General features: G+C 42.7%; 1 protein-coding gene across 2 annotated transcripts in view; it reads left to right on the forward strand.

Annotated features, from left to right (window-relative positions):
• The window catches only part of OCA2 (OCA2 melanosomal transmembrane protein), a 333,377-nt gene that overhangs the window by 113,462 nt on the left and 205,347 nt on the right, over window positions 1–14,568 (forward strand). For both annotated transcript variants that reach the window (XM_050796132.1, XM_050796134.1), the window contains exon 14: window positions 7,376–7,508. In XM_050796132.1, the coding sequence (XP_050652089.1) occupies window positions 7,376–7,508 (133 nt within the window). The remainder of the gene's footprint in view (window positions 1–7,375; window positions 7,509–14,568) is intronic.

The raw sequence follows: 14,568 nt of genomic DNA on the forward strand, positions 1-14,568 counted from the left end.
CAGCCCAGGCTTGTCATACAATTGTCTGCCAAAGTGACATTCTCTGCGGAGATGGCCTTAGGACTGTCCTTGTTTTACTGAAGATGGCATTCCTTGTCTTCTACATAATGACTTTCCCTGAATTTGGGAATTAAACTGTAATGGAGTCTCGCTCTGTTGCCCAGGCTGGAGTGTAGTGGCGAGATCTTGGCTCACTGCAACCTCCGCCTCCTGGGTTCAAGCGATTCTGCTGCCTCAGCTTCCTGAGTAGCTGGGATTACAGGTGTGCACCACCACGCCTGGCTAATTTTTATATTTTTAGTAGAGACAGGGTTTCACTGTGTTGCCCAAGCTGGTCTTGAACTCCTGACCTCAGGTGATCCGTCTGCCTTGGCCTCCCAAAGTGCTGAGATTATAGGCATGAGCCGCCGTGCCCGGCCTTGATTTTAATTTATTTCACAGTGGTTTGGAGATACGGAAACACTTCTCTGTACGGAGACACAGATGCGCTCGTAGTTTCAGGGACAGTGTCTTCAGCTGAGATAAATTTGTAAAGCCTCGTTATCAGTAGTGACGCACAGCCATACATTTGCATCACGTGATGTGCATATTTATTTTGCATTGTTTAGTTTTTCATCAAGGAACTCAAATAGGAAGAAAACAGATTGTGAAATAAAACTTAGGTTTGAAATTAATTTTAAAATTATTCATGAAGAGGAAGTCCTACAGTAATCAGGCAAGATAAAGAAATAAAGACTACCCCAATTGGAAAAGAGGAAGGCAAACTATGTCTGTTTGCCACTGATAGGATCTTATACCTAAAAACTCTAGACTCCTCCAAGACTCCTAGATTTGATAAATGAATTCAGTAAAGTCTCAGGTTACAAAATCAAGGTACACATATCAGTAGCACTGCTATACACCAACAGTGACCAAGCCAAGAATCAAATCAAGAACTCAGTCCCTTTCACAATAGCTACCAAAAAATAAAATACCTAGGGATATACTTAACCAAGGAGTTGAAAGATGTCTAAAAGGAGAACTACAAAATACTCCTGAAAGAAATCATAGATGACGCAAACAAGTGGAAACGTGCTCATAGATTGGAAGAATCAGTATCACAAAAATGACCATATTGCCCAAAGTAACTTACAGATTCAATGCAATTCCTATCAAAATACCAATATCATTTTTCACGGAATTAGAAAAACCAATCTTGAAATTCATATGGAACCAAAAAAGAGCCTGAATAGCCAAAGCAATCCTAAACAAAAATAACAAATCTAGAGGCATCACATCACTCAACTTCAAATTATACTAAAAGGCTATAGTAACCAAAACAGCATGGTACTGGTATAAAAGTAGACACACAGAGCAGTGGAACAGAATTGAGAACGCAGACATAAAGCCAAATACTTACAACCAACTGATCTTCAACAAAGTATACAAAAACATAAACTGGGTAAAGGACACTCTATTCAATAAATGATGCTGGGAAACTGGCTAGCCACATGTAGAAAAATGAAACTGGATCCCCATATCTCACGATATACAAAATAACTCAAGATGAATTAAAGACTTAAATCTAAGACTTGAAACCATAAAAATTCTAGAAGAAAACCTATGAAAAACTCCTCTGGACATTGACCTAGGCAAAGAATTTAGGACAAAGACACCAAAAACAAATGCTGCAGAAACAAAAATAAATGGGATCTAATTAAACTGAAAAGCTAATCAGGCCGGGCATGGTGGCTCGCACCTGTAATCCCAGCACTTTGGGAGGCCAAGGTGGGAGGATCACTTGAGGTCAGGAGTTAGAGACCAGCCTGGCCAACATGGTGAAATCCTATCTGTACTAAAAAAAAAATTAGCTGGGCGTGGTGGTGCATGCCTGTAATCCCAGCTACTCGGGAGGCTGAGGCAGGAGAATCACTTGAACCAGGGAGGCAGAGGTTGCAGTGAGCCGAGGTCACACCACTGCACTCCAGCTTGGGTGACGAAGAGAGACTCTGTCTCAAAAAACAAAAAACAAGAAGGAAATAACCATCAAAGTAAACAGAGAACCTACAGAATGGGAGAAAATATTTGCAAACTATGAATCTGACAAAGGACTAATATCCAGAATCTACAAGAAACTCAAATTAGCAAGAAAAAAAACCAAATAATCTCAATAAAAAGTAGGCAAATGACATGAGTAGATATTTTTCAAAAGAAGATATGCAACTGGCCAAGAAACATATGAAAAAATGCTGAACATCACTAATCATCAGGGAAATAAAAATTAAAAGAATGAGATATCATCTTACTACAGTCAGAATGGCCATTATGGCCATTATTAAAAAGTCAAAAAACAATAGATGTTGGCACAGATGTGGTAAAAAGGGAACGCTTATACACTGCTGGTTTGAATGTAAATTAATACGACCCCTAATGAAAATACTGTGGAGATTTCTCAATGAACTAAAAGTGTATCTACCATTCAATCCAGCAATCCAGCCACGGGTATCTACCCAAAGGAAAAGAAGTCATTATATCAAAAAGACACCAGCACACTTAGGTTTATCACAGCACAGTTCACAACTGCAGATACATGGACTCAACCTAAATGCCCATCAATAGATAAGTGGATAAAGAAAATTTGAGATGTGTATGTGTATGTGTGTGTGTATATATATATATATGCGTGTATACACACCCCCCACACGCCATAGAATACTGTTCAGCCATAAAAAAGAATGAAATAATTTCTTTTGCAGCAAATTGGATGGAACTGGAGGCCATTATTCTAAGCAAAGTAACTCAGAAATGGAAAAGCAAATACCACATGTTCTCACAAGTGGGAGCTAAGTTGTGGGTATGCAAAGGCATACACTGGTAACGACAACATTGGAGACTAGGAAGAGCGGAGGTTGGGAGGGGGTGACGGATGAAAAACTACATATTATGTACAATGTCCACTACTCCGGTGATGGGTGCACTAAAATCTCAGACTTCACCAGTATACAATTTATCCATGTAACCGAAAACTACTTGTACCCCTAAAGCTAATGAAAAAACATTAACAAATAAATTGAATACTTACGTAGTTCGGAGGAATAATAAATCAGTACTAGAGTTTGGAACAGTAAAGAAGTCACATCTGAAAACTTGTCCACATTTTCTGAGTATTATGCAGAAATGACGGGAAGTTGTGAGGAAAGTTCTTGCCACCTACCATTGCTGCATCAGGCTCAGGTCTCCCAGGTCTCCTGGGATAACTCTCTGTTGGTGGAATTTCCAGCACGGTTTGGGTAGGTAGGGAGGACCTCCAGGATCCGCCACATGGACAACCACTTATTCCCCAGCCACAAGCCTCCCTTGGGTAAGCATGAATTTCTGGCTGTAGCATCCACGTGCACCAACCCCCACTGCACTTTCAGCTCCTAACAAGCTGAGGGGATAAAGTTTTACTTTGCTGGTTACATTTGCTCCTTTATGCCTGTTCTACAGAGACTCACCGTTGTGAACAAAACTATTCAACTATCTTTAAAATGATGCCTGAAAAGTCTCTTGAGGGACGCGTGCCCCTATGCTTCTGAGTGGCATCTTTCTAAGAAGACAGGTTTCCCTTCATGCCCCACGTTGTGCACTTGGATGCTTTTTATACTTTTCTCACCATACCGTGCGCTGGGCTTGCTGGGACGTTCTTCCCGTTTTTCCACCATACCGTGTGTGCTGGGGTGTTCTTCATGCTTTCTCACAATGCTGTGTGTGCTGGGGCATGCTTCACGTTTTCCCATCATGCCTTGCATGCCGGGACGTTCTTTCCGTTTTCTCACCATGGTGGGCATGCTGGGGCGTTCTTCAGGCTTTCCTGCCATATTGTGCGTGCTGGGACGTTATAATTATGTTTTCCCACCATGCCGTGCGTGCTGGGGCATTTTTCACGTTTTCCAACCATGCCATGCTTGCTGGGGAGTTCTTCAGGCTTTCCCTGCCTTACTGTGCGTGCTGGGACGTTCTTTACGTTTTCCCGTCATGCCGTGCATGCTGCCACGTTTTTCCTGTTTTCCCACCATCCTGTGTGTGCTGGGACGTTTTTCACGTTTTCCCACCATGCTGTGCGGGCTGGGATGTTCTTCAGGCTTTTCCTGCCATACTGTGCCTACTGGGACGTTCTTTATGTTTTCCCAACATTCTGTGTGTGCTGGGATGTTTTTCACGTTTTCCCACCATGCTGTGCGGGCTGGGGTGTTCTTCCAGCTTTCTCTGCCATACTGTGCATGCTGGGACATTCTTTATGTTTTCCCATCATGCTGTGCGTGCTGGGACATTCTTTTCATTTTCCCACTATGCTGTGTGTGCTGGAAGCTTCTTCATATTTTCCCACCATGCCATGCATGCTGGGGCATTTTTCATGTGTTCCTGCCATGTTGCATGTGCTGTGAAGTTCTCTGGCTCCTCCCCCACTGCTGTTTTTCCCCCACTCCGTTGGGTGATAACTTACACAGGGTCTCTCTCTTGTGGGCCTCGTTCTGCGTCTCTGGCCCCCTCTGAATTTCCTTTGCAGGTTTTGTTTTTTGGTTTGTTTCCACACACCTCTTCAATATCTGTGGACTCAGGGGTCTTCGTTTTTGACCTTTTTCTCCTCTCAGGTCAGCGTTGGCTAGCAGAGCTCGTCCCCTCTGTGGCTTGCTCTGTTTCCAGCCTGCTGGGATCCATGTCTCTGCCAGAGGCTCTTCCTTTAGACCGTGTGTGCCAGGTCCCCTGCACCCGTGCTTGATGGAGCCCTTACAAGCAGCGAGACCCGCACCCCCCATCTGCCTGTTATACCCATTCCTGCGGTGCTGGTTCCCCTCCTTACTGAGCGTCTAGACAGGATTATATTTTCAAATTACACCATGCATATTTTACTAAAATATTCAATAGATTCAGTTAAACACTTCGTAAGTTTTTCTTTTTTTTTTAGTTTTTCACATGCAAGAATTCAAGAAATTATTTTGGCGTGAGCCCCTCCCTTAACAACCTAATGAGCCATTCTGACTTGTCACAGAGCTAGCCTGAAGCGTCATTCCTAGAAAATTATATTGGTGGGCCCGAAGTCCCACAGGCGTGTCCCCTTAAATATATGTAGATTATGAATCTTTGAATGTTCTAATCTGATTGGAGGTTCCTCTTTTGGTTGGCTTACGTGCCTAATATTTGACTATTTAATCCATCAAATGAGGAAAAATTAAGAAGAAAATGACTGAGTGGAGCCCATAACAAAACAATGCAAAGCAGAAGTGGCACCTTGAAGCAGAAAGAGCGCATTTAGGTGCTGAATTGATGTGAGTGTGCTGGTGGGTGGTTTTGTTACTGGGAACACAAAGGAGGAGAGTCTAGGACATTACAGAGGCATGTAAAAGCAGCAGGGCGGCCCAGATACCTGCACCTAATAAGCTTAGCTCAAACATCTGCATCCCGCTGCACACTGCATCTGCCTGTTTCCTAAAATGATCGGTTTGGATTTTTCCCTTATCATTGCTGTTACTTGATGAATCCACCCATCACAAGTCTAGCAGCAACCAAATGCTTCACTCAGTGCTGTGTCATTTTGCTGTGGACGTACACCCAGGACCTCCTTAGTTTTTTTTTTTTTCTTTTATCTACTCATCACTTTTTTCTCCAATTGCCTGAACATTTAAATGGGGCAAAACTTTATAGTTATTATGTTCTAAAGGGACCAAGAATTAATCAGGATATAGCTACTTCTGTCTTCTTGGGACATTTTCTCTAAAAAATACTAACAATTGCATTTCGTGACCCAGCTAGTGTATAAATATATTAGTACTATATTTTAAATCATCTTCTCTGACCCAACGGTTCATTTTTTTTTTTTTTTTGCTTCTGAGTTTAGAAGAATTTAAAACAGTTTCATAAGCCCCTGAAAGTATCGTGGACCTTTTTCAGGTATCTGGGGTATGAATTACAGAGATAAACACGAAATTCAATGTAATACCCCCATTGAAGAACTATCAGAAAAGTGGTGCATTCTTCTATATGATCACCCAGAGCATTCCACGAGTCCCGCCTCTGTGTGGTTTCCCTGCTATCTGTCGAGGAATTAGCTTATACAACTCCGTCTGTCATTTGTAATGCTGTTTGCAAGGACAACCATTGGGTGTACCGGTAACTGCAAGGGATTAAGCGTTTCAGATTATTATATATTGGCAAGCTCTAAACTTTGACACAACTTCATTGATAATGGCCTCTAGTTGTGTTGTATCTTTAACAATGTTGAAAGTGATTTCACCTATTTTCTAAAAGTGAGAGAAAAATACATACATTTTAAGAAGGAACAATTAATATAGTTTAAATCACTCAAACCCAGACCTTTGGAAGGTGATTTTCCAAACTCCTGTTGTGGGATCCTCACTAATGTTCCGTGTGATTTGTCACCCCTCTACCTGTGTAAGAGGCTCCCACGGCCCCCAAGGCAGAGCCGGACTGCCCGTTGTCCCTCCCACCCTGCCGCCTGTCGCTCCCCATGGTCGTGCATTGTCACTGTGCCTCTGACCCTCTCTGTGCACATGTGATCTGTGGACGCTACAGAAAAGACCTTGAGTTCTTGCCAGATGGCCAGCTTCATGGGGATACGAGCCTCATCTGTCCTGCTGGGGGCTTAGGAGGTGCCTGCACAGATGTGCTGAAGGTATAAAAGCACATGGTCAGTGAAAGAACAGAACCAACCAATGACGATGCTGACTTATTCCAGGACAGATCAACCTAGTGGGGATTTTGCCCAGCTGTAAAGAAACCCTCAGTGGCCAGCCATGTGCAGAGCCCCAGGCAGGCAAAGCCGGGAAGGAGAGGTTCCTGCCTGGATCCCTGCTGCTGGTCCCCATGCTCTGAGTGGTCCCAGCCCTGAGGGGCCCTGGGTGCCCTGCGAAGGGCTCTGCGCTCCAGCCGCGAGGACTCTTTCAAACCAATGGAGTGAGATGTGTAAAAATTCAACTTACCTTTAAATGGGCAAATATTGTCAGACTGTTTAGTGTTTTGTCCCATTCAGTCTTTTTTCACCCTATCTGGGGGAAGGCATCAATCTAGTGGTGAAGACGGACTGAGCCAAGGTTCAGTTAGATGTGGTAGCCTGTTTTTGTTTCTCCCTATGACAGCTTGTCATTTGTGTAAGAATTGGTTTTTGGCTTTTGACGTGAAAGAAACAAACCTTAACAATTTTCAAAATCATGGTAAGGAATCTATGGTGTTCCTTGGGCTTTGTGCTGGTCTCCAGCACCTCTGCCTAAGGTCCTGGAGCTCCTGGTGAGCCCCTTCCCTCCTGGGCTCTGGCCCTCCCTGGACCCTGACCCGGGGAGCTGCTGCCTGTGCAGAGGAAAGGCCCGTGGCCATTTCATTACCCCTTGTCTATTTCCAGGGCCTGGACTTTGCCGGATTCACTGCACACATGTTCCTTGGGATTTGCCTTGTTCTCCTGGTCTCCTTTCCACTCCTCAGACTCCTTTACTGGAACAGAAAGCTTTATAACAAGGAGCCCAGTGAGATTGTTGGTGAGTACAGGTGCCTCTCATGTAGGCTCAGATTTCGTTACCATGATATTGTTTACCAGGGGAAGTTCTTATCAGGAAGTACCTGTCGATGGGTTGCTGGATGCTCAGTATCAGTGACTCTCCACGTCCGCCTCCTCGTATACACTGTGTTTTCAGGGCTCTGTCATGAGCTGTGCCTCTTCAGTTTTCTGTGAAGTGTACTGTGCTAAAATGTGGGGAGTTATGGCCACCATGTACAACTCATATGTCATAGCCTCCTAAAGCCATGTGTGTGTGGTACAAACACACTCACATAGACTGTAGTGCTGTAATAGTGTATCATAGCCTGAGTGCTAAATATGACTGCAAATACAGCAACATAACCCAGCACAGGAGGTGATGTGCCCTGTCAATCAAGAGCACATGCTAGGCTGGGCGCCGTGGTGCACGCCTGTAATCCCAGCACTTTGGGAGGCTGAGGGGGGCGGATCACCTGAATCAGGTCAGGAGTTTGAGTCCAGCCTGGCCAACATGGTGAAACCCCGTCTGTACTAAAAATATAGAAATTAGCTGGGCATGGTGGCACACGCCTGTAATCCCAGCTACTCGGGAGGCTGAGGCAGGAGAATTGCCTGAACCCAGGAGGTGGAGGTTGCAGTGAGCCGAGATTGTGCCATTGCGCTCCAGCCTGGGTGACAGAGTGAGACTCTGTCTCAAAAACAAACAAATAAACAGCAGATGCTGAGCACCAGCCAGCAGGATGAGGGCTTAGGGCCATCTTATCATTTTGCACTTTCATCACTTAAACACTTTAGTAGATGTTTTACTGAGATCGTTGCTGACTGGAATGTATTAGGAACAATAGATTATTTGGGAAACAGCCAGCCTTGCCTTGGTGAGCTCCCGAATGTGGGTGCCGTGCAGGTTGCCTGGGTAACAGGGGCATCAGGCGACCAGCGCTCGGCAGATGCAGGCGCTCTTCTTCTTCTTCTTCAGGGGTTTTTAGAGCTCACGGATTGTATGTTGATCTCTCTCAGCCTCTGTGATTCCGCTGGCCTGTGTTTTACGGGATCTCAGTTTGTCTTTGTTCTGGATAAGACAGCCCGGTTCCATTTCCACATGGACGGCTGGAGGCCCTGACATGGTCCTGCCATACTCCAGTTCCTCCGATGCTGACTGTCCAAGACACATCTCTGTGACTTCCATGTTATTCAGAATCTGAGTGTTTAAAAAATCTCATCCAGAAAATATTGTTTCGTGTGCCTCCTCAGGATTCATCTGACAAAACGAGATTGTTCTTGGGAATGTCTAGTCATCTTACCTGGGGCCGGGACCCAGTTCAACCTGTAACAACTAGCTAGAGGTGTTTAGAATGTTTTATAATCAACTAATATATGCACAGTAAGATAAATTAATATATAGGTTTCATTTTCTGATGAAAATGTTAGAACCGAGGGAGAGCAAAGGAGACTGTGATCGTGATGGGTAATTGTCCTGTCTCTTGGAGCTTGCGTGTGCACAGCTGTGCCTTCGTGGAGAGCTCAGCTGTCATCCTGCCCAACTGTGCCAGCCTCTCCCAACCTCCCTGGTGATCACAGTGTCTAATCTTGAGAAGAATTTGGGATACACAGATTTAGATACATAGAAAATAAATCTCTGTAATCAATTCCTCACCATTCCTGAGTAGGGAACAGAGAAAAGCTCCAAGGGAAGTGGGGAGGGATGGTTGGGAGTGCGCACACCTGGTGAAGCTGGAGCCCTGCGGCAGTGCTGAGACCGGCAGTGCGGAGTGGGGCGATTGCTCTGCGCCACTGTTGGGCCTAGAGGGCTCCACATTTGGAGTCCTTGGTAAAACTGCAGATTCCTAAGCCCCACTCAGCAGATGTGAGTTTAGCCTGTGGTAGCTACAGAGCAGTGTCAGAACAGGCTTGGTTTTGTTGCAGGGAAAAAGGAACCCTGAAATCGCAGTGACTTCCAGAACTGTGTTTTCTTCCTCTTGTTGGCTTTGTCCCCCTCGCCTCCTCCCCGGTGGCCTGGCCGGGGCCCTGATCATCATCTGTTCTTAGAGTCCTGAGCGGCTGGCCTTGAAGGCGGAGAGAATAGCATGGGCCCACTCTGCCATCGAGTGACACAGGCAGGCTCCAGCCAGTCACAAGGGACCAGGCCAGGCCAGCCTACCAGGTGCTCAGAATGGGAGAGAGCGTGACATACATGGTGAAAGGAACAGTAATCACCAGCGCCTGTCCCTCTGATCACCAAATATTCAGCTCCTGCTGCTTCTTGCTAGTACTTTGTTAGCATTTTGCATTTGTGTACATTAGGGGATCTTGATGTGGTTTCCTGTCTTGTAATGTCTTTTGTTGTTGTCCTCATAGGAGGAATACAGAAATATTTCATCATCTTCAAATTTTTGGAAGAATTTCTGTAGAATTGCTATTACTTTTTTCTTAAATGTTTATTTGGACATTTATAGGCCTGGATGTTTTTGTGGGAAGGTTTTTAACTACAAATTCAAATCCCTTAATATACATACAGGGATGGCTATTCAAGTAATCTGTTTCTCCTTGAGTGATTCTGGTAGTTGGTGTCTTTCGAGGAATTTGTCCATTTAATCTAAGTTGTTGAATATATTGTTATAAAATTGTTCATAATATTCTTTTATTTTCCTTTTAAGGGCTATCAAATGTTTGATAATGTCATATCTCTCATCTCTGATGTTGTAGTTTGTCTTTCTCTTTTTGGTTGGTTTATCAATTTTATTGATCTCAAAGAACCAGCTTTTGATTATATAGATTTTTCTCTACAGTTTTTTTTCTCTTTTAATAATGTCTGTTGTGCTCTTTATTATTTTTTTTCTGCTTACTTTTGCGCTTACTTATTTTTCTTTCACTAGTTTCTAAAACTAGAGGCTAAGGTTATTGATTTCATGTGCCTCTTATTTTCTATTATAGGCATTTAGTGCTCTAAATTTCCTTCTAACTGTTACTTTAGTGACCTCTCACTAATTTATTAAATATTTCATTTTCATTCAGTTCAAATTATCTTTTTATTTATTTATTTATTTTTTGAGACAGAGTCTCGCTCTGTCGCCCAGGCTGGAGTGCAGCGGCTGGATCTTGGCTCACTGCAAGCTCCGCCTCCTGGGTTTACGACATTCTCCTGCCTCAGCCTCCCGAGTAGCTGGGACTACAGGCGCGCACCACCACGCCCGGCTGGTTTTTTTGTATTTTTTAGTAGAGACGGGGTTTCACTGTGTTAGCCAGGATGATCTCGATCTCCTGACCTTGTGATCCGCCCGTCTTGGCCTCCCAAAGTGCTGGGATTACAGGCTTGAGCCACTGCACCCGGCCCAAATTATCTTATAATTCATCTTTTTATTTCTTCTTTGATCTTTGGATAATTTAGATGGTTTATTTACCTTCCAAGTATTTGGGAAAGTTTTTGCAGTTACCTAATTTAGTTCCAGTATAGTAAGAGAATGCATTTCATAAATCTTGAATCCTTTAAAATTTATTGAGACCTGTATGGCTATAGAATGTGGTCTACCTTTGTAACTGTTCTGTGTGTACTGGAAATGAAAATGTATTCTGCTCTTGTTGGGAGGAATGTTCAATGATGTCAATTATGTAGCTTAAGTCAGATTGGCTGATAATGTTATTCAAGTATTCTACGTCCCTGCTGATTTTCTATCTACTTGTTTTATTAATTATTGAGAGATGGATACAGACGTGTCTAAGGGTGATTATAGATTTGTTTATTTCTCTTTGTAATTCTATCATTTTGCTTTATGCATTTTAAAAGTTTACTATTAGGGCACATAAATATTTAGGATTGTTCTTTCATATTGATGAATTAACACCTTTATTATTATAAAAACAATCTTCATGATCCATATTAATATTCTTTGCTCTGAAATATACTTTGTTGTTGATATAACAATTTCATTTTTCTCTTGACTAGTGTTAGTGTGGTATATCTTTTTCCATCTTTTTACTTTTAACTTATGTATGTCTTTAAAGTACAGTTCTTGTAAGCAGCATATATTTGCATCTTGCTTTTTTATCTACTCTGATAGTCTGTCTCTTAGACATTTATATTTAATGTGCTTAGTGATGTGATTGAAGTGTAACATATTATTGTTTTATATTTGTGCTTCTTTATTACTATTCTCTTCATTTATGCCTTCTTTTGAATTAATTATTTAAATATATTCTATATTTTCTCCTCTTTTTGTTGTTACTTTTTTGGGCTTTAATTCTGTTTTATGATTTTAGTGACTATTATACCACTAACTTTAAGCGATATTATACTACCTACCATACAGTAGATGAACTTAACACTAGTATAGTTCCATTTCTGTCTTTCTGGCCTAGGCTGCTTCTCCTGAGATTCCTAGCTCTGAGCTCCTACTCTAGGCTTCCCTGGAAGCCATCACCTCCTGTGTGAGACCGCATCCCACACGGCACTTTCTTTGCCTGTTTGAAACATGTATGTGGCCACTCTTAAGTAATACCATCAGAAGTTGGTTGAGAAGCTCAGAAAGATAGAGGCTGATAGAGAGGTAAGAGATGGGATATCTGACGATGTCTCCTAGTAAGAGGCTAGAGTGGCAAAGACAAAGAGTTGAAACTTCTATGGCAGAATCAGCACAATGGTGCTGGTCCTTTGGGGTTTTGAGTCTTCTCTGAAGATCTTTGACATCTTTAGCTCTATTCTGGAGGCCATAGGGAACTACTGGTTGTTTGAAAGGAGGAATTTATCTATCTGTCATCTATTTATCTATCTATAATCTGTCATCTAATCTAGGAAAAATGATAGATCTAGGAAGATAATAGCTAGATATCAGTTATCTTCTGATCATCTAGGAAGGTGATAGACAGATTTATTATTTTAATTAATTAATTTAAAAAAATTAATTATTTATTTTATTTTTTAATTACACTTTAAGTTCTGTGCTACATTTGCAGAACATGCAAGTTTGTTACATAGGTATACTTGTGCCATGGTGGTTTGCTGTACCCATCAACCTGTCATCTACGTTAGGTATTTCTCCGAATGCTCCTAGTGCTATCCCTCCCCTAGTCTCCCACCCACTGACAGGCCCCGGTATGTGATGTTCACCTCCCTGTGTCCATGTGTTCTCATTGTTCAACTCCCACTTATGAGTGAGAACATGCGGTGTTTGGTTTTCTGTTGCTGTGTTAGTTTGCTGAGAATGATAGTTTCCAGCTTCATCCATGTCCCTGCAAAGGACATGAACTCATACTTTTTTATAGCTGGATAGTATTCCATGGTGTACGTGCCACATTTTCTTTATCCAGTCTGTCATTGATGCGCATTTGGGTTGGTTCCAAGTCTTTGCTCTTGTGAACAGTGCTGCAGTCAACATATGTGTGCATGTGTCTTTATAGTAGAATGATTTATAATCCTTTGGGTATATACCCAGTAATGGGATCGCTGGGTCAAATGGTATTTCTGGTTCTAGATCCTTGAGGAATTGCCACACTGTCTTCCACAATGGTTGAACTAGTTTACACTCCCACCAACAGTGTAAAAGCATTCTTATTTCTCCACATCCTCTCCAGCATCTGTTGTTTCCTGACTTTTTAATGATCACCATTCTAACTGGTGTGAGATGGTATCTCATTGTGGTTTTGATTTGCCATTTCTCTACTGACCAGTGATAATGAGCTTTTTTCATGTGTTTACTGCATAAATGTCTTCTTTTGAGGAGTGTCTATTCATATCCTTTGCTTTTTGATGGGGTTGTTTGTTTTTTTCTTGTAAATTTGTTTAAGTTCTTTGTAGATTCTGGATATTAGCCGTTTGTCAGATGGATAGATTGCAAAAATTTTCTCCCATTCTGTAGGTTGCCCATTCACTCTGATGATAGTTTCTTTTGCCGTGCAGAAGCTCTTTAGTTTAATTAGATCCCATTTGTCAATTTTGGCTTTTGTTGCCATTTTCCTTTTTTTGAGATGGATCCTTGCTCTGTTGTGCCCAGGCTAGAGTGGAGTGGCACAGTCTTGGCTCACTGCAACCTCCACTTCCTGGGTTCAAGCAATTCTCCCACCTCAGTCTCCCAAGTAGCTGAGATTACTGGCGCCTGCCACCATGCCCAGTAATTTTTTTGTATTTTTAGTAGAGAAGGGGTTTCACCATATTGGCCAGGCTAGTCTTGAACTCTCAACCTCAGGTGATCCGCTTGCCTCGGCCTCCCAAAGTGCTAGGATTAAAGGCCTGAGATAGATAGATACAACAAGTGGTGTTTTATGATTAACCAGGGGCAGATTGGTAGGAAGTGACTGTAGTTAAAGGTTACTAAGGAACAGTAAGAATTAAGAAATGTGAGAGGGTGAGGCCTGGACAAGCAGGTAACCTAGGACAGGAAGAAGCAGACGAGGCAAGAGCTGTGCCAGCATATCCTGGGCTGCTCCTGAGGCTCACACTGCCCTAGCATATGTTTATTTATGATTTATCTTACATCTCTTTCCAGTTTTGGAGGGCCATCTTGTAACTTACCAATTAAATTTTATCCTTTAGCATCAAACACAGATCTGACACCTGTGACACAATAATGTTAATGTGGAAATATAAAAGAGAATGACATTGACAAGACCAGGATGACATTTCAGTCTTGTGTTCCTGGAAGAACAATTGCATTACATAAAAACTAAGCAGGTAAGGGTAGGAGAGAGACTTTATGGGAGGAAGATAAAGTGTTCAGCTACGAGTTTGCAGTACACGGTTCAGAGGGAAATATTGGTAGCCGGCTGGGTCTGTGGTCTTGGACCTCGGCAGAGTAGACAGGGTGGGGAAATGAAGAGGAGGTGCAGAGGAAGCCTGGGAACTGATACGTGGACAGGTTTTGATAAACTGAGTTCTGGGTGAATGGAGTGAGCTCCCTTCTCCTGGGCAAAATCCCTCCCTACTAAATTCCTTCCTAATTTGTGTATTACATTCCACAGCTAGGAAGACAAAAGCGTATTACTTGAGTATTAATGCGTGGGCTGATCTGAGTAGAGCAGCACATCCTTTTTGGTTTGATGGGTTAGAAGGCAGGTAAGTGCTGGGTGCACAC

This window comes from Macaca thibetana, chromosome 7 (genome assembly GCF_024542745.1).
Source record: "Macaca thibetana thibetana isolate TM-01 chromosome 7, ASM2454274v1, whole genome shotgun sequence".
NCBI classification, from domain to species: Eukaryota; Metazoa; Chordata; class Mammalia; order Primates; family Cercopithecidae; genus Macaca; species Macaca thibetana.